General features: G+C 40.6%; 1 protein-coding gene across 1 annotated transcript; it reads left to right on the forward strand.

Moving 5' to 3' along the window:
- The first annotated feature begins 19,922 nt into the window (after positions 1-19,922).
- LOC125806778 (uncharacterized) lies at positions 19,923-21,040 on the forward strand. Its single transcript, XM_049489519.1, has 3 exons — positions 19,923-20,075; positions 20,132-20,709; positions 20,821-21,040. Exons 1-3 carry the CDS (start codon positions 19,923-19,925, stop codon positions 21,038-21,040), a joined length of 951 nt encoding a protein of 316 aa, XP_049345476.1.
- Positions 21,041-21,670: the final 630 nt, after the last annotated feature.

Here is a 21,670-nt window from a genome sequence, read left to right on the forward strand (position 1 = left end):
CTCAAAGCTATGAGGACTCACCAAATCTTCAAGTCTTCATGCTCCTTAGAAACCTAGTCTTCAAAGGAACTAAATCCCGAAACCCTACATTTGATTAGAATGTAGGCAATATGCATCAGTACAAAATGTACCAAGTATGAAAGATAACACAACATCATAAGAGCATCTCAAAATGGTTGGTCAACATAAGATATAACATAAGAGATAATAACATGGTCATAGCATAATCTCCATTATAAGCATCATATCATCATAAGTCAACATAAGACATAGTTAATGAGCATAGGAGATAATTCTTGTTCATGGCATAGTCCTTACTTAGACTTTCATGATTACATATTTCAACCTTTAGTCTTTCATATTACAAGAGAACTACTTCACAAGCCACCTCAATGCATACTTGTTCAAGGCAAGAATAGCATCACATAATACCATCCAAGCTAAGTACCTCTTCTTGGTCATTCTTGGGCATAGTCCACATTCATAGTCAAGACCTAGGTTTTCATGTCATAGGAGCTCTATACTCCTAAGTAACCTCAAAGAACACTTGTGCAATGCATGTGTGGCATCCCATAATACTACACACACTAAGCATATCCTTAAAGTCACCATATTCATGCTTACTAGTCATAGGTGTCACTATTGACCTACTTCATATAGACAATGAACTATCAACTTAAGTCAATCATATCTTGGAAGGCAACTATAGCAATAATCCAAGCTAAGCATACATCACATAAGAGGACACTTTATAAGTAGCTGCAAGTCATATTTGTGCCATGCATGAATGGCTTCCCATATTACCATTCACACTAAGTACTTCCATAGACTATCTTACTCAATGCTTACTATTTGTCATATTTGACTATCAAAGAATAGCAGCCTACTATGCTAGACCTAACTACCATAGTAATACACACTATCATGCAAATCAAGCTATACAAGGAAGACTACGAGTACCACAACCTAGCTACCATGCAAACATTCAATATAATGCATGCTACACTAAGAGAGTATGAATCCTCAACCCTAAGCTACCCTTAGGAGAGTATGGTGTCTCAATCCTAAGCTATCCTTAAGAGAGTATAAATCCCCAATCATATGCTACCATGAAGTGGTCTTGGCCTAACAAAGTTATGCTACCATGGAGGCATTCTAGCAATGCTAGTCCAAGCTACCCTTAGGAGAGTATAGATCCTCAATCTTAGGCTACATTCCTACTCTAATGCAAGCTATCATGAAAAGCATCCTACCAATGCTAATCCAAGCTACCCTTTGGAGAGTATAATTCCTAAATCCGAAGCTACCATGAGAACAACTAACTCATGCTATCTAAACAAGCTATACATAAAGGGATCATATGTCACAACTTCAAGCTATTATGTTCTAACATGCTTTGATTCATTTTAGGTGATTAACCCTTCAATCTAGAACCAATTTCTGTGAGAAAACCTTTCACATTCTACATACATGCATTCATATAGTTCTAGGTAGGTCTTGTGGGTAAAAGCCTTCCACCACAACACTATCTATTTTTTATACCAATTTTATGCAAATTATCTCATTATATTAGACTTACTCTATAAGCCCTAGTGATCAACAATATGACTTCAAGCCCTACTATGAAGCTTTAATCCACAATCATCATACTAGACTAGATCCCAAGACATATTAGTCACAAGCCCTAGTGTAAGCAATTCTAAGCATAATTCATCATAAAGTCCCAAATTCAATCATTACAATTCATGGTCTATCATACATACATAAATCTAGTTCAATTCATGATTTCATATTACCATTCTTGAAAAGCTCTATACATTATGACAATTCTAGAAGATCTACCAAGAATCATCAATTTCTCATCAAAAGGCATAAACCCACATACTTTGATTTCTAGGGTTAACCATGGAATTCACATAAATTCTTCATAATATCATAAATAAATACTAAATTAACCATAAATAAGTATTATCCAACTAATTGAATTCTTACCCAACTAAACCCACTCATTGTAAGAAACCATATCTTAGATTGGGGTTCTTCTTCACAAATTTGGTGAATTTCTACGGGACTCTATGGGTGGAAGAACCGATAGATGAAAAGATAAACATACCTTCAATCAAATCCCCACACAAGCCTTTAACAATGGATCCTTTTTTCTTGACCTTAGCTTCAAGCTCTAGCTTCTTTTACAATGGAGGTTTTCTAGAGACAGAAATATTTGAGAGGGGAGAACTTTTGGGATCTTTTGGGGTTTTGATTCTAATGACTTAATTGTGGTGGTAAATGACTTACAATACTTTATATAGGTGTATAAAATCAGTATAAAACGACCCCCACTTAAAACTAATTAAAAGGGAATTTACTAAATGACCCTAGACTAGGCAGCCCCGTCCCAAGGACTACGGCCGCTTTGACGGCTCGCCAAGGGCACCACGGCCCATGGTGGTGCCCATGGTCCCTTGACCAGTAGCCTTCCCAAATTGTCATGCCTCCTATGAGGTTATGGCATGACCACGAGACCTCCCATGATCCGTGGTCAAAACCACGAGTCGTGGTGATGGTCGTGGTCATGGGGCAGTAGCCTTGCCTCAAGGCCTTGCCTCCCACATTTCTAAGAGGACTTCACGAGCCCCTTCACGGACCATGGTCAAGAACTCTAGTCCTGAATGTGTTCGTGGATCTTGGGCAGTTCTTGGCCAATGATGGGCAGCCTTGGCCTTTGGCTTAGGCTTTGCCCCCTTGCCTTGGCACTTGCCCTTGCTACCCTCACACAAACCTTAGGTGGTCTTCTAAACTACGGGGTCTAACACCTTCCTGGACGTTTAAACCCTAATCCTCTCATTCTAAGTACGGAAAGTCTCATCTAGGATTCTATTCCTCATACATCAAACTCTAGAACCCTAGCTTAAGGCTCTAGTTCGGTCTACTAGTTTCCGGGGAATTACAATAGTTCAACTATTGTCTAGATTTTTTTAGTTTTTCTTTTTGTTTCATTTCTTGTTCTGAAATTCTTTTGTGTGTTTTATTTGCTTGTTTTGGTACTAATGAAGTTTCTACAGTTACTTTGACCCCTAAGCAAGTTCCGACCTATGCCGCAAAGGGCAAATCAAAGTTTGTCGCTCCCTCGTAATGTTTTGTCATTGCGGAGGACATGGAGGACTCTGACTATATTCCTCCCAACACCAGGACCTCCCCTACAGCTCCTCACACTATGAGGAACCAAGCCCAACTAGTGGTTCCCGATGTGGTCACTTCCCTCAGTATGGTGAGGGAGATACACCTATCGGTTCACTAGCTAGCTCAGAGTCCCCATCTGGCTCTGGCTCTGGCTCCAGCTCCAGTCTAACGGTGTCACTATCTCATATTCAGAGTCTAAGAGTGCAGGCAACATTGCAGTGCCCCACAATTCTGAGCTTTCTCCAGTTGCTGAGGAGCCTAATTGATGGTGTGTGGAGGGCCACCAGCAGATCTATAAGGATGCACGTATGCTGAGTAAGTACGATATGATGGCTCGACTCGTCACCGATGAGCGCTAGGTTCTCACAGGTAGCCTCCACACCGGTCCAGTCATAGAGGGGCTATTTCGTAGACACAGGTGTGAATGGATGGCACGACCCCCGGGAAGTACAGTGAGGAGAAAGTCAGGGAGTTTTATGTTTCCTATGCGACTACCCTCAGAGAGTCCATCGATAAGTGGGAAAAACCCACCGTTGAACCTCCACTTGAGGCCACACTCGTTAGATGGTTCTCTATTGACATCTCTGAGACCACTCTCCGCCGGTTCATCTATGGTCCAGACCACACTCTGCCCATCAATAGAGCAGAATTCAACTATAGGATGTGTATTGTTCAGAGCAGAGCATTTCAGTGAATTATCGAGCAAAGGGAGTCCCTTGAGATATGGCTGGCCTGACACCTTGCTACCGTGGAGAGCCCGTCGAGTGGGTTGAGACCCCGAGTTTGGGGATTAAGAATGCGACCCTGACCTTTGCCGCTAAATTTTTCTAGTAAGTGGTGCGTAATTGTGTGTCTCCCACTAAGGCAGATAATGTACTCACATGGGATCGTGCGGTGATGGGTGCAGTTATGGTTGCCGGTTTTGAGATAGATTTCGGCAGCATTCCGATTTCAGTGATCCATAAGAGGGTCTTTAAGACCACCACCACTATTCCATTCCCCTACCTCATCTTCCAGCTTTGCAGGGATGCCACCAGTATGGCATTGTGACCGGTTGCTTCATGCAACCAAGACTTTTGATATCGGCCTTATTCGGGATGAGGACAATGTAGATGCACCTCGCACGAACCCACAAGTTGAGGTGCCACCGTTGGGAGATGTTCTGGTAGAAGAAGTAGAGAAAATGCATAATGATGACACTTCCCCTCCAGCCACTACGGCAAATGCCCAGGCCCTTTCATCTCTGGCTGCCAGTCAAGCCCCCAAGTTATCCAGAGCCTCCACTCATTCTTCCGGTTCCACCTCCATCCATCTAGCTCGAGTACAAAGGCTAGAGGCATAGATGGCCACTTTGCTTTAGCATGTGAGGCCATGGATGCAGCGTGCTATAGCGGAGTCTGAGGCTAGGGTTGAGCAACGGATGGAGCATATGATGGACCAAGTGGTCCAGGCCTTTCATCAGTGCCTGGATCCCTTTGAGTTGAGAGTCCTAGAGAGGCTGGACCTGACTGTTGATGTGACCTCCCTAAAGAAGAAAATAGAGAGCCTCTGTGATGATGTCATTGTAGTTCTTGCTCTCTCAGAGACCGAGCCAAAGTCTGCCCCTACAACACCGGTTGATGATACGTTGTTGAGTGCCCTATTCGGAGATGGTATGCAGCCGCCAGATTCTTCCTGTGCTGCTAGGATGCATCCCTGCTTTAGTCATACTTCTGATGACACTAAAGCTGAGAGAGCGAGGAAGAGGGAGAACCATCAGACTGAGACTGCTCGGAGGGGTTCCATAGTTGACGAGGAGATGAGACAACAGAGGGCTGGGGAGGTACGTGTTGGCGCCTCTAACAGCATGAGCACTACGGATGGTGCCTTAAGAGTTGATGATAGCACGACTGAGGGTAGTTGGCTAGTTGATGGGAGCTCTACTAAGGGCGTTCCGAGTGTTGATCCAGTGTGGTCCAGGAAACCGGAGCCACCCACTTCTTGAGTGGTCATCAGCGCATATGTGCCACAGGTTTGCTTCACCCATTCCTTTACTTTATTTTTTGGGGTGGGGTAAATGGATTGTGAGTGATAGGGTGAAGTCTGAGTAACCCAACTCATAATCCTCTCTTGGGGTTTTCTTGCATGTGTTATTTCCCCCAAGAGACTGTTTAATTTATGTTGAACCAACATGTTTAGGAATGTATTTGTAGGAGTAAGTAGAAAAATGATAGCATGATGGCATGAAAAAGATGAATAAAAAATTATCCCTGTCCAAATATGATGAAATATGCTAGATCTTGTAGGCTTGATAAGTTGAATGTGTTGGATCTCAATGTGACATGATAGGAACCAATTTGACTTCATGACTTAAGTTAACTTGAGCTGGGCAATCTGATAATCAGAAAATGAAATAATATTCCAAGAGTGTGTGAGAAAAGTTGAATTTCAGACAGTAAGTGTCAATCTAGAACTTGCCCTGTTGGTCCTACTAAGATGATCTAGGCTAGAAGTTGGGAAGTGAGCATAGGTCCTTGTTCAAATTAGTCCACTTAAGCCGAAAATTATCTAACCAACTAAAATCAATGTTCCCTTTGATCCAAATGTTTGAGCCTAAAACAGACCATTTCTTTTGATTCACCTAACTCACCTTCCCTAAAAATGATTGTCTTGGCCCCAGTCCCTCCTTGGACATGCACACCTTAACTTAGGCCAAAAGCCTAAGTTGAGGGTGGCTAATTCAAAAAGTTACTTTGATCTTGGCCATGGTCCGACATCGGATATGTGTGCACCTCGACTCATGCCTGAAAGAAAAAGGGTAAGAAAAAAGTTATGTGTTGAAAAGGAAAACTGAAAAGAGAAAGATGTGACTATTGTGCAAAATGAAGCAAAAAGATGATAAACAATAGTGCTGAAAGAAATAAAGAAAAATAAAGTGAAAGAAAAAGAAAAAAGTGAAAAATAAGAACCACAAAATCAAAAGTCACATCTATGTTGAAAAGAGACAAGGGAAAGAAAGTAAAATGAAAGGATGTCAAAAACAGGTTGAGAAAAGAGGTAAAAAGTCAATGTAATGTTAAGGAGGGCAGAAAGTCACTAAAAAGTACCCAAATGTATCCCACCTGACCCTGAGCCTACGTTGCAAGCTAAGAAAGTCCTATAGTGATCCTAGGAACTAGTTTGGAGGGTCTAAGCAGTGAAAATAAGGGAAGCTTATGGTATTGAGAACTAAATGTACTTGAAGTCACTTCTGAGCGTGAGTGTTGAATGAATCCTAAAACTCAAAGTTCATATCTTCTGTGTGAAAAGGATTTATTTTGAAGTGAGGGCACTAGTTACATTATTGGGAAATTAATACCTTGGTGATTATGAATGGTGTATGTTGTGATGTCTCTTGGTCGATCTATGTCATGTTTTGATCTGTATGAGTTGGTTTGTTGAGTCTAAGAGAAAATGTTTGCACTAAATAGATGGAATGGGTTGAAATGGCCATGTGATTGCTGAGTTTGTATGTCTCCTTCTACACAAGTGTCATTTAGAGTGTTAGTGTGTCGCTTGAGGACAAACAACATGTTAAAGTTGAGGGTGTTGATATACCGTGATTTTACTGTATTTTTGATGCATTTCACTTAGAAGTTGTGTGTGTCTAGGGCCATTTTGTAGTGGAAATATTTTTTTATGTGTTATGCTTGCAAGAAATAGGCTTGGACGCGGTCGAGTGAGATGAAAGCTGAAAATCTACAGAAGTGGCCACCCACGGATGTGACCTACAGACCGTAGGTCCTGTGACAGTCCGTCGAGGGTAGGCATAGATAGGAGCTTCAGGGAAGTCTGACCAAGTGTGGATGTAACGACCCTAAAAATGAACTAGTGAAACTAGAGCCTAACGTGTGTGCGTGTGTGTCCGTCTTGAGTTTTGATGGTGTTTTATATTGTCCCGAGCCATGGTTGAGGTGTTTATGGGTTAGACGTGATGGTACGACTCCCCAAGGACCACCCTAAGGGTCCTTGAGGAGGACCCTAAGTCTAAACCCCAAGACCCCAAGGAAACCATCAAGTTGGACAAAACTTGGTGACCTACGAATGGGGTTCACGTCCCGTAGGTCCATCCATGCCCCATGGATGGCCTCCGTAGGTCAAGAGGCCTAAAACCAACTTCCAGCCCTAGACCGCAGACCAGCATCACTGTCTATGAATGTACTGACGGTCTGTGAGTCCACGGCGTGAATGAGCACTATTTTCTGGTGCAGTCTCGGCAAAGCTAGGGGTTAATTGGTAAATTCACCCCCAAGTCCCAATTAGTATGTGGACGTTTATTTTAAGTGTTTTAAGGTATTTTAAGAGTAATAAAAAGTTCTCTCTAGAAACTCCATTGGAGATCAAGGTTAAGATCAAGCTAGGGTTGGGGATTTCAAGGTGTTTCTTCTTCAATTTCGTGGGATTGTTCAAGTATAAGGTATGGTGATCCTTCATCTAGGGTTATTTTTCACCCTAGAGTCAATTCAAAGAAGTTTCAAAGTTTCAAGTTTCATGAAAAATCCTAAGATTCACTCAATCTCATGGGTTCTTGCATCAAACGTTTTCGAATGATAAACTATGATTATATTAATGTTTAATTGATGCTTTAAGATGATTTTACTCCATGAACCCATGATTTCTCTCAATTCCTAAATTGTGATTTATGAAGTGGGTTTGTTGATTATGAATGAGTGTTGATGGATTCATGCTTAGATTGATTTAGATTATTGAATTGTATCATCAGCTATGCCTAATTATGGTGAATTGTTTGTGAATTAAGGATTTGAGATCGTTGATGAGTCCACAAATTGGACTCATTTAGGGCTTTATTTTGATAAGAATAGTGTCCTCGAATGCTTATTTTGTCTAAATATCTAATGAAAACTCTTAAATTTAAGGTATTTGAAGTTTTAGTGAAATGATGGACACTTAGGCGCAAAAAGGAACAAAAAGTCTGAAAAGAACGACGAAGCTGAAGCCCGAGCATCGCCAAGCACACTTGGCGATTCGTTGAAGGGATTTACTCCGCTCTTTGTTCTAGGACACGAAGCCCTGAAGGACAATGATCAAAAAGGCTACGAAAGAAGCAGTCGGCGCTTCACCGAATAGTTCCACGAAGCAGTACTATACCGCCCAATGGTCCAGAACGTGAAGGTACTGAAGGCAAGCACGAAACGGTGATGAGACAGACGAAGGGCGAGTCGCCGAAGTCATTTGGCGACACCGACTAACTTCACCGAAAGATCCGCCAGCGCTATTTTCTGAAGTCTATAAATACTGAACTTGTTATTATTTTTAAGAGTCAAACTTTTAGTTTAATTTTCAGAATAGAATAGTACTTTTTAGATATTTTCTCTCAAGTTTAGAGAGGGTTTTTGGGAACTTGAAGAAAGGAGTTCATCTTCCCCAAGTTGGAAGTGGGTTTTCTCTATTCTTCTTCCTTTGCTTAAATTAAGGTTTAATTTCTTATACCCATTTAATTTTACTATCATTTTAGGTGTATTTTGTTATTTATTGATGTGTGGCTAAAAACCCCCATTCTTGGAGTGTGATTTAGCAAATATGTGTTCATATTATTGTTGGGTCTTGCTTGCTGATAGGTTAGATGTAGTTTAATGGTGATTTCACCTAGTGGTTGTGGTTTAATCTAAAGAGTTTGTAGTTGCAAATACAAAGCCACTCATGTGTTTTCGGCTTACCCGATAGGGAGGTCGCGAAACCAAGACCACTAGACTGATGACCTAAGGAGTGGGTCGACATGAGGTTTAGCCCGAGAGGGTGAACCCTAGTCCCATATCCTAACATTCAGCTCGAGAGAGTGAGTGGGGTAAGGCGTAGGCTGGTCTTCATGCGGCAAATGGGTGTCCGAGAGGAACGCATTTGAAACGGGGTAAGTTGCCCGAGAGGGAACTTATTTTTATTTAAAGCTTAGCCTAGTCACTATTATCTTACAAATTTCTTGTCAAAAGCATGTACCCAACTATTTATCTCAACTTGTATTGCGTTCAAACCCCCAAGAACATTACACATTACCCCATACTTGATTTTTTTGTTAATTTTTTATGCTTTTACTACTTGTAACAAAACCCCAAAATTGATATTTGACACTTTCGTGTCACCTCCTTTATTTACAATGTTTTTGTTCGTTAATGTCTTGAGCTACGACTAGTTAGAGCTTAATTTTATTTTTCTATCAATTCTCCAAACCACTCCCTTGGGACACGACCCCAACCTTTAGTTCGGTTATTATACTATCGACGATCGTAGACACTCATACCATAGGTTAGTGTCGTTGGTCATGATAAGCCATCAAAATGGTGCCGCTGCCGGGGAGTGGTGTTATTTGAGAATTTTTAGATTAGTAGAATTTTTGTTCTTCTTAGTTATAGTTTACTAACTTAACTTGTAGTTTTGTTATCTTATTTATATTGAAGCAGAGGAAGTGAGTATGGTGAGCAGCCCTCAGGAGCTAATGGAGTTTCTTCCATTAGAGGTAATGATATTCCGGGAGCATATCCTCACCTTCAAGCAATTAGAGGGTGAACGGATCCACAAGTCATGGGCAAGGTTTAACGAACTGATCAATCAATGCCCAATTCATGACATTCCTGACATAACTCTCCTTGATTGTTTCTACAACAGTCTTGGTCCCGGAAACAAGAGGTTGGTCGACCAACTCATTCCGGGAGGCATTGTGAAACAACCATAAATGATAGCAGCCCAACTGCTTAATCAAATGAATGAAGTGAACCAAGAAGTAGAAAAGGATTTCATGTTGGCTGCCCTAATGACTCGGATGGATGAGATGGCTAAAAAGATGGTGAAAATCGAAATTCAGTGTAAGAGGAAGGATAAATGAATCCGTCCTCATGAGAGAAGAAGTCTCAAGGATAACAAGGTTAAACGCCTTGAGGGAACGCTCTCAATCATTCTCCACAAGTTGACTGAGCAAGATAGAGACCTGAAAGAATTGAAGGAAGACATTAAAGGAATGAAGCGGATGATTTGGTCTCATTCCAAAGCCGTCCAACTGCTCGAGGACCTAATGAGTAATGCGTTGCCTCAACTCCATCAATAGAGAAACATATGGTGGCCTAATGAGGACCTGGCCAATTCCAACAACGAAACTTGAGCAAAGATTTGTGACGTGCCACGACGGTTAACAAGGCGCTTCTTGGGAGGCAACCCAAGGTCTTAAACGTTTAGGATTTTACTTTTATGAATAATGGTGTGTTGTGTTGTAGGTTAAAATGAGGAAATTGCGAAAAACTTCTGGTTGGCGAGCAGAAAGTCCATTTCGCGATTTGCCAAACAGGTCTGCGAGCCTGACTCGATCCACCGTTTAGCTCAATAAGAGAGTTGTACAGAACTTGTAAAACTCGGCGGATTCGAAAAGCAACTCGGCGCATCGCTAACAAGTTTAGCGATCTCGATGCAGACCGCCGAATTCACCCACTGAAAATTGAAAAATTATGAAGATTGGGCTGGATAAATGACCACTCGGGGAATCGGTGAGCAGGTGGGCGAGTGCGACTAACGTCGCCAAATAGACACAAATTGAACAGCATATATGACCAATAGTCACACTTCTTCATCCTTTCTCACTTTCAAACTCCATAACTTCACACCAAGGTAGTAATATACAATTTATCACTTTAAATTAGTATTTTAGTAGCGGATTAGTGCATGGAACTCGGATTTTTGTTGCCGCCTAGCATTACAACTTTGTTTACTTAGCGAAAAGGTTAGTCTTTGAAAACTCTTCATCCACTCTCAAAACAATAGACCTCATCTGCAACCTAGGAGTCCACTAATGCATGTTAGATCTCTCTGATATGAGTAGACATTTTCGAGTACATGTTTTTGTTTTGTAAGTAAGGGCCTATTTGCTCTTACTGATTCGACTTCCTTTTTCGCTCTGCTTACTTTGAATCTAAATGTGAAAAACTATGCATAGTGGGTGTTGACCATGAATGGGTGCTTTGGGTCTGGGCTAAATTTCAGTAATGTTTGATTTAATTTTGCCTTTGAGGTCTGTGCGATCAATTGTGCAAAGTGAGTTGAATGTCAGGCACGTTAAGTCAGTCAGTGAGCTGAGTTGAGCTCACCGAATCACTCAGCAGTTCACCCCCTAAACCTAAATCATTTTTAAATTCTTATCTTAAGTGTTGTGGGTTTTGTAACTTTCGACAGACATACTTATGATCGCCAAAGAGGTTTGGCGAGTCATTGATTAGATCGGTGATTCTCTCTGAAATTTTATGCTATAATGTAATTACTCACTATTCTCTCTCTAACGTTTCGCAGATATGGCCAAACAACTGACTAGAAGGAGGGAGAAAGGAATTGTGATCAGAGAAAATACACCTCCACCCAGCGGTAAGTCTACCACAACTTCAAAAAGCAAAGGAAAGGGAAAAACCCTCGAATTATCTGACGCAAGCTTTGACAGCATAGGCTTCTACACTACCGAGTCACCCACATATAACAATGAGAGTACAGAGTCTGACGAAGATTACTAGACAGAGGCAAGAAGGGCTGAGTTACGATCCAAAAGGATACATGATCCATATTGGATCAGAGATAGCCAATCCACCACTCCAACTCTTCCAGCTCCAGGGCAAGCATTAGTGTTGGCACATCCAGTACAAGGCCTCAAACATAGATCAATGAATAGATCAAAAGTGGTTGGTCTAAGGATGATTATTGAGGAGAAATGACTTTCCATATATGGGGTTATTGATAGGTATCTAGAAGTGATGGAGTGCCTGAAATACCACAAATTCCAAATCTTCACAAGACATCACGGCTCTTGCATACCAAGCTGGGGTAGAGATTTCTACGATGCATACAGTGCATTAGTACCTCAATGGAAAAAGTTGGTCCCATCTTTTAAAGTAGTTGACCACGTGGTTGTCAAAAGAAGGAAGGTAGCCTGTGACACTGAAACTATCAACGTAGCTTTGGCAATGTCCGATAAGATTAATGACCACTTCCAGCAGTTGATCAGGACACAGAAGCTGGATGCATTGAAAAAGTGGTTAGCACCGCTAGTCTCAGATGATAATGCTCCAACATGGTTAGTAGAAGGAGTTCCAATTGAGAAGAAAAATTTGAAGATAGTTGTACGGTATTGGTTGGGATTCATCAGCAGCACAGTTATGCCATCACAGAATTAATCAATTCTTCATCATGCTAAGGCAGCTTGTCTTGGATGCATCATGGAAAAAACCAGGATAAATCTTGGGAAGATCATTTCCTCATAAATCCATATGCGTGCAAAGCAGGGCCAGACATCTCTCCATTTCCCCGTATTAATCACTGAATTATGCAAAAGAGCTCGGGAGCCTGGAGGTGCAACGAAGGATGTGGAATTGGCTGCCACCACCTCCACCAGTATCCGAAAGATTGAAGCCGAATATCTTAAAGACCAGGCAGAAAAGAAACAGAAGGAAGTTGTGACCACTGGATCTATACCTGCATAGGCATGTTTGCCTACTCCGACCCCTAGGCCTTCAGCTGTTGTTACCCTCTGTGAACCGATCACTCAAGCATCATTGATCTGAATGGGACAGCTTGCCCAAACTGCTAATTGTCCGACCGCAAACATGGAGAGCTCTATTCCAGGCATGATTCAGGTTGCCCTCGACTATGCTGTGAGACCACTGATTACTACTATTGATGCTCTAGAGGCCAAGATGTTAGTGTGCGAGCACGATCAAGAAGCCACAGAGGAAGTAACAGCCGTAAAGGCCACCATTGTAGAGCTGAAGAAAGATGTGGACTACCTAAAGTCCACTGAAATATCCATGATCTTTGAACAGTAGAAGTTCCAAATGCGCCTAAAATACCTCAGAATGCTGCAAGACATGGAGATGGAATGGAGCATATAGTTGATCCTGAATCGGAGGCAGAAACTGACGAAAAGTTATTTGAGGAAGCTACAGCGGATGACATAGCCGAGACTGAACAAATCATGATAAATGATGTTGTGCGAGCGTCTTTAGCAAAGTCTCCTGCTGCGGGATCCAGTGAAGCTGGTTCTTCTTGTGGTCATTTCGGATACTGACGCCCAGATAAATGGAGCAACAGATTGGCCAGGATCACCTCTTTACCTCCCTCTTTTTTTTTCTTTATTTTGCCTCTCGAATTCTTATTACTTGCATTTGAGGACAAATTGCTTTTTATTTGTGGTGGGGTGAGGCTCACCTTTTTGTGTGCTTATTTCAGATACTTGTGTTTTGTATACATTTGGGTTGTCTGTTTATAATTGTGTTAATAACTACCTTTGTGATTGTTTGAGCTTATGGCTCTCTTTTGGGTTTAATTGCAAAATGATTTTGACCCTTTCGAAAAATTTTGAATTTTCTGCACATTTTTGCCACCCCTCTTGAGTTGAATGTGGCTGTTCTTTTGCAAAAATTTAGGTCTCGATTTTGATCAATACCGATGACTTGAATAGTGCTCTCAATTGAACGAACATAAATGTATGGCTACGATGAGGCCAAATGAAGTTGCATAGACAATATGTGAACTCGTTGCATCTCGTTGTGACTAGTCACTTATCGAATTGATTCTCTTGTTATGACCGTTGCACACTAGCGAAAGTGTGTAGTTTTGCTTAACTTAAGTGTTGATGCCTTGTGTGATTAGCTTGCTTTGAACCATGCATGAATAAACCTAGAATTTGCCCTGTTAGTCTAATTTATTTGTGTCCTCTTGATATGATCTTAGGCAACTTTAAAGAGTGTGAGACAAATTTGGCATATACCTCTTTTGTGGTCTACCCGTGAGTGTGTGAAACTCTTTTGAACACCCTTTGAGCCTTACCTTTCTTTGGAAGAACCTTGATAAACCCTAGACCTCACTTGACCCACTACCTATAACCCTCTTAATTTGTGGCGCCCAAGTCCGCTTCGCAGACTTGCTCCCCCAAGAGAAATTTCTCTCTCCTCATCACAGAGAGAACATGGAATCCAGTGTTTCAAAAATTATTTTGCGACCAAATAATATAATTCATCTCCGTGTTGCGGACTTGCTCCTTAGACATTGTTTTTCGACCGTTTCTCATTATTAACTATCTAAAAATCATTTAATCATCACGATATCCTTCATATCATAAAGCATAACCTTGAATTTATAATTCAAATTCAAGGTAGAGTTAAGTCTTTAGAGTTCTTTCGAGTCATTTTGAGAAGTCTTTTTACAATCTTTTAAAACTTGTTTTAACACTTGAACATTTGAGTTGAGAAAGAGTAGAGTTGAGTTCATTTTCTTTAAAATGATATATGGGAACTAAGTATTCCCAAGAGCAAATGTTTTTACATTTAATACGAGAGGAAACACAAATTTCCAAAAGAGTTCATGAGCAGCTTTAAGTACTATCTCTTTTTAGTGAAACCTTTTGAGTAATAATCTCAAAGTTGAGGAAGAGGAAATGTTTTATTTAAAACATAATGAGCTAAGTTATATTTTGGGAGTAGTATTGAGCACCGATGTGGGTGAGAGTTCTAACAACTCACAGCCCCCATAAACCATGTAGCCCACGTAGGTAGAAAGGGTCATGCTATTTCGATGATTCCTTATTGCTTTTTAAGCATAGACTAGTGGATCCACAAAGTTGAGGAGTTCTATATCCTGGCAAAGTATTGGACAGTTCTAGCAGCGTGGGCTAGACGTTGTATCATGACATAACTCATAGTGATGGTTGTCGGTTAGAGAATCTCCCAAACAGAGTATTTTGTATTTTTTTATACAAATTGAGTTATTATTGTATCTGTAAATACATTGAGTTTCTATTACTGTTTTACATGCTTTATATAAACTGCACTTTTATCGTCATTTTATATTGCATTGAGTTGAGTATCCATGAGTAGTTCTTGAGTTGAGTTGAGTCGAGGTGAGTATGTTTCTTTTTTATGAGTTCAAGCTTGTAGGTTATATTCAATATTCCCCTTACAAGCTTGTACATTCCATGTAGTGACGTCATTTGACCTGTATCTTTTGTGATGCAGATACAGTTAACCAAGATCATCAACCAGCACTTCGTTGATCCAGTCGAGTTCTAGAGTTATTTGGTGAGCCTCCTTGCTTTCGGAGGATCCCTCATTTATTTTTTGTTCTTCAGTTTGTTAGGATGATCGGGGGTCTTGTCCCAACATCCCTCATAGTATTAGAGGCTTCATAGATAAATAGATAGTGATTCATGAGTCTTGTACATATCAGTTGTTATGTTCTAATCTTGAGTTTCCCTTGAGGCCAGTTTGAATATTTTATTTCTAAAATATTCTTAGATTATCTTTTGAGATTTTGAGTTAAAGTTTACATTTGATTTCATCTTATGTCGATTAAGTCTTCCGCTGAGAGTTGAGCCAGGTCAAGGGTTTGCTTGAGGCCAGCAATGGTTTTCGAGTGTTGAACGTCCAGGGTATAGGCTTGGGGCGTGACAAACTTGGTATCAGAGCACAGAGTTTAGGAGTCCTAGGGTGTCTATGAAGCCGTGTATGTAGAGTCTTAGTTATCGGTGTAAAGTGCGCCACATCTATAATTACGAGGTTGCAACATTTAGGAACTAACTCACTTCTTTCATACTCTTTTCATGCAATAGAGTTTAACACTATGAAGTTTCTTTCTAATTTGTGCTTGTGTGTATCTTTCAGATCATGCCTCCACGAAGAGTTGTCTGAGCTCGTCCTTCTAGGAGGAATGTAGAGGATCAAGGAGTACCTAATGCACCAGAAGTGCAACCCCAAGGAAAGGTCACAAATGTTGAGTTTCGGGATGCTATTTGAATGTTGAGTCAAGTGGAACTATCTATAATTAGGAGGCTGCAACATTTAGGAACTATCTCACTTCTTTCGTACTCTTTTCATGCGAAAGAGTTTAACTCTATCAAGTTTCTTTCTAATTCGTGCTTGTGCGTATCTTTCATATCATGCCTCCATGAAGAGCTGTCTGAGGTCATCCTTCTAGGAGGAATGTTGAGGATCAAGGGGTACCTAATGCACCAGAAGTGCAATCCCAAGAAAAGGTCGCAAATGCTGAGTTCTGGGATGCTATCTAGATGTTGAATCAAATGGTAGCCAACCATGATGGTCAGCAGAGAGGGGATCGACAGGATGTGGCTGATACATCCAGAATTCGTGAGTTCTTAAGTATAAATCCTCCAGAATTCACCAGTTCAAGTGTCACTAGGGATCCGAATAACTTTGTGGAGGAATTGCAGAAAGTGTTCGAGGTTATGCATGTTGTTGATGCTGAGCAAGTGGAACTAGGTGCAACCAACTGAAGTATAACGACCCAGAAAATGATAGGTTAAACTAGAGCCTAAACGTGGGGATTGACATCAAGAGTTAAGGGAAAGGGCCAAGGGTTTTGGGTGTAGGCGATGGTTTGGGAACCTAGGCTACCTAAAACTAGGCCTAGCTACTACCTTCCTAGACCACGAGGGTCTTCATGACCCGTGGTGGCCAGCACAAGTCGTGGTGCCACTTGTGGTTGGCTAGGCAATAAGTCCTAAAATGGTGCCAAGCCAAGGCTCGCCTTCACGAGCCATTTCATGGCTCGTGGTCATGACCACGGGCTATGGGAAGGCTCGTGGGATTTCCTTAGAATGATGAGGGTTGTGTCTTGATAAGGGAGCTACTACCCCAAAGACCACGGGCACCACCACGAGACGTAGTGCCCTAGACGGTCCGTCAAAGTGGTCGTGAAGATCACTTGGTGGCAAGGCAACTTGGCCAAGCTACTGCATCCATCACCACGATTCATGGTCTTGACCACGGATAGTGGGAGGTCTCGTGGACTTGCCTTAGGCCTTTGAGGACTTGGCAAGTTGGAGGAGCACACTGCCTAGGGGACCACGGGCACCACCACGAGCCGTGGTACCCCTCACGACCCGTTAAGTTGGGCGTGGTCCTTGACGGGGCTACCTAAAATGGGGAGTTTTAAGTAATTTCCCTTTTATTAATTATTATGTGGGATTGAATTTAAATGGTTTATATCACTAGTATAAATAGTTTTAAGTCTTTAAACAAGTCCTTTACTCCTTATTTCCCAAAACCAAAAGAAAGAGATCGTCTGTCCAAAAAATTTCTCTCTAAACTCAAAGAAGAAGAAGGGAGCCATTGAAGCTAGGGTTTGTGGATTCAAGGTGTTTCTTCCTCAAATTTCATGGGGAATCAATAGAAAGGTATGGTGGTCTTCATCCTTGTTTAACTTTTCATTCAAAGAGCCAATTCCAAAGGTGATTTCAAGTTATCAAAAACCTAGGGATTTACTCAATCTCATGGGTTCCTTCATCAAACGTTTTCAAATGGTTATTAATGACAAGTTATGATTTTATTAGTGTTTAATTGATGATTTATGATGAAAGTACTCTATGAACCCATGAATTCTCTCAATTCCTAAATTATGCCTTTATGAAGTGTGTTTGATGATTATGAAAGCTTATGAATGGAATATGGTTTATTGAATTGTATCATTATCCCATGCCTTAATTATGGTAAATTTTTGGTGTGTTGGTGTGTTGATGATTTGATATTCATGGCCTTGAAGGCATAGAATGAGGAATTGAAGTATTATCATGATATCTTATGTATGAATCTGAATCCAATGAAGTTAATGTGATCATGTATTAAACGTAATTGTGTTATAATTGAAAGGCTATTTCTCAATTTGACACTTATGAATGTTGATGATGTAAGGTGAAGGGTTCTTCATGGAAATTGTATATCTTGAATTGGTAGGCTTATGCATCCTATTCTTGTATAGATGAAAGTAATGTGGATTGATGCATCTTGAATTGGTAGGCTAAGGCACCTTTTCTTATATTGATGAATGTATATTGACTTGATGAATGTAAATCGATAGGCTTAGGCATTCCTTTAACAAATGAATGATGAAGTTTTCTAGGCAATGACTTCAACCGGTAGACCTAGTGTTGGTACCCTTTCATGATGAGTCTAGAAACTAATGTGATGTTAAGCCTTGAATCGGTAGTCCTAGTATTTGATAGCCCTTTTATGTGTGAAATGATGAACCTTGTATCGGTAGACCCAAATGTTGGTGGCCCTTCTTGATGATTCAATGAGCTATCCATGCAATGTATCATGAATTGATAGGCCTATAGCATTCCTTTCATGTGTAATGATGTGTCTTGGTTTGATACGCTAATGGCATTCCTCTCAAGCACAATAATGAAATGTAAATGAACTACTCTATGGGAATGGAGGCTAAGCACCGAGTGGATATGGTAAGATGGAAACTCTCCCAATGTTAGGCTAGGGTTCCACTAAACATCTTCCTATCCCATAACTATGTTCTCACATAGGATTTTAGCTAGTGGATTCCATCCAAGCTAAATGTACCTCGTTCTACCTTAGGCAAGTAGGACACATTTTTACTATGTGTGGCCATATGACACTGGATTTCATGGTTAGCTCTCATGGTCTATGTCGGTTAATGCTTATTCCTATCATGTGAGATGTGAATTATGGTTTCTTGAGAAGTTCTATGAAGTGTGGGTGGTAGCATGGGATGTCATCCATGCATTGCACGAGTAAGCTTTGAGAGAGTCATAGTGAGTTCTCTAAGTCTTAATAACTAATGTATGAAAGTCCTTTTAATGAAGCTAATGAAGAATGTTGACTTAAATGTCTAATGTGGCTATACATGCTATATTTGGGTTGTATTATGAGTTACTTTCCCTTGTCATGACTTATGAAATGTTTATGTCTCTTATGAATGGATATTGTGTAAAGGTCAAAGGTTGAATGGTAAGTTCACTTTTGGTGACCTTAATGTGGTACTTTAGTGTGGATGGTGGTATGGGACGCTATCCATACATTGCACAAGGTATATCATGAGGGTTACTTGAGGTGAAGGCTTAATGTGAAGGTAATGGTTTAAATGTTGTTTATGGCTCTATTGTGAGAAATGACTTATATGTTGGTTATGTTTGTACAATATGTCTCTTATACTTATGTTCATGAAGTTTTATCAAAATGGCATACAAGCATGCCTTTCAAATAAAATGTCCGTTTTAAGCATGTTTTTGCATGTATATCATACTTAGTGCTTAATTGTGCTAACCCATATTTCTTCATATTTTACTACAAGTGTAGGTTCCGGCAAGTGAGTTGCTTCTCTCTAGTTCAAGTGCTTGGATCAAGATCCTTCCAAGGAAAAGTGGTATGTCCTCATAGATTGAGGACAAGTACTTTAGAAGTTTCTTTTCTTTCATGTAACAGACAATTGTTAGTCTTTTGATTGGAAAGGGTCGTGACCCTAGTTTAGTTTTCAAGACATTGTTTAGATGGCCATGTGAGACTTTAGACTTCCGCTTTGTTTTTAAATGAAGGTTTTGGATTGTTTGGATTTAAATAAGTTTTTAATTCCATACTATTTCCATATCGAATGCAATGAAATGCTATAAGGCTTGTATGAGACCCCTTCGGGGTCAAGTACGTCGTGTCGCATCTAGGGGCTAGCCTTGGGTCATGAAAAACATTGTTTCAGAGCATAAGACTTTGGAAATGGTTTTTAGGATTGATGTCTCACAAGCCACGTCTAGTAGAGTCTTGTTCATCGGTGTGAGTCGCAACACATCTATGAGCGAGAGGCTATAGGACGCTAGGAAGTTACACTTCTTTCATTATTCTTGAAGTCATGCCTTAGAGTGTAGCTTTATAAGTGTCCTTTTCCTAATCCTTCTCTTGTGTTTATATGATATGAATACAAGAAGGATGCCCGCAAGGAGAGTGGAAGAGGAAGTTGTGAATGAGGGAGTTCCTCCCCAAGGTCCTCAAGACGACCAAGTTTTGGTTGATGCTCCGGCCATGACTAATGATGAAATTAGGTCATCTTTTCTAACCTTAGCCCAAGCTATGACAGCACAAGTTACTAGAGTTGTGGGGCCTAGAGTGAATTATATTGAGAGTACTATGGCTTCTAGGTTGAGGGACTTTGTGAGGATGAACCCACCGGTTTTCTAGGTTCCAAGGTAGGAGAGGATCCCCAAAACTTTTTGGATGAGGTGTATAAGATAGTCAATTCTATGGGAGTTACTTCTATTAAAAAAAGGGAACTTGCTGCCTACCAATTGAAAGATGTTGCCCAAATTTTGTTTACTCAATGGAAGAGCAACAGGCCTATAAGAGCGAGGTCTATAGATTGGGAATTGTTCAAGAAAGCTTTTCTTGGTAGGTTCTTTCCCCGTGAGAAGAAGGTGGTTAAGATGGAGGAGTTTATCAACCTTAGGCAAGATAACATGAGTGTCCAAGAGTACTCCTTGAAGTTTACCCAATTGTCTAAGTATGCTCCATCTTTGGGGTCTAACCCTAGAGATGAGATGAGTAGGTTTGTTACCGGTATATCCAACCTAGTTGAGGAAGAGTGTCATACGGCGATGCTCCATGATGATATGAACATTTCTAGACTCATGGTGTATGCTCAATCTATTGAGGAGTTCAAACTCAAGAGGAATAATAGAGAGTTGAAGAGGTCTAGGCCCGATGAGCAAGGTCAACCTAGGTTCAAGAAGAGAACTCCAAATCAAGATTCTTCAAGCACTCCTAAGGTTAACCAAGAGAAAGGTGGTGAATCTTAATTTTCTAAACCTACTTGCACCACTTGTGATAAAAGACACTATGGGAAGTGCTTAGTCGGTACTAGTGGGTGTTATGGGTGTGGAAAAAGTGATCATCAAATGAGAAATTTTCCTACTCTTACGACCAAAGGAAGGGAGGCCAAACAAGCTTCTCTTAATGGCCCGGATCTTGATGCTCCAAAGAGGAATCATTTCTATGCTCTTCAAGCTAACAAGGACAAAGGAGCTAATCCAGATAAAGGCACCGGTAAGTGATAGTTCCTTATGGTCATGAATGATTTTCTTTAGTTGGGTTTCTCTTAAGTGGGAAATAATATGTTGAATAGTAAGGTTGTGGAGAGTTTTGATACCCTTGTCACTTTCTTCTATTCCTATTCAAGCTTGAGACCAAAAATTCCTTGTAACTTGTTTCATGTTTTGGAGACATGTGTGATTAATGTGTTTCCATGATCTCCTTATGCCATGCATGTTTTGATGAGATTTATGTTATATGAGAAAAATAAGTTTTCATGATTGTGTTCCTCATGTTGATATGCATCTATAATGAGTTCCCTAAATGCTTCATGAGTTGAATTGTTGAGCATGCCTATATGTGTTTTTGAAAAAGTTGCATAATTGCCTTATGATGTTGTAATGAGAATGATGTGAGTTGGAGAAGGAAGTTCCTCTAACGAAATAATAAATGTAATGTTTTTGTGCATAATGAGTTTGTAGAAGTAGTTCCTACTTTCTTGTAATGCATTGAGTTTATTGATGTGGACTTGATATTCCTCTTATGGTTATGCATTTATATTAATGTGTCATGCATAATGGGCTGCTAGTCTTGAGTTGTTATCCCTTAAAGTGTTTAAAGTGTCATTCGAGGATGAATGTTCCTAAGGGGGG

Source organism: Solanum verrucosum, unplaced genomic scaffold (assembly GCF_900185275.1).
Source record: "Solanum verrucosum unplaced genomic scaffold, falcon-dt-bn FXZP01001304.1, whole genome shotgun sequence".
Taxonomy (NCBI): domain Eukaryota; kingdom Viridiplantae; phylum Streptophyta; class Magnoliopsida; order Solanales; family Solanaceae; genus Solanum; species Solanum verrucosum.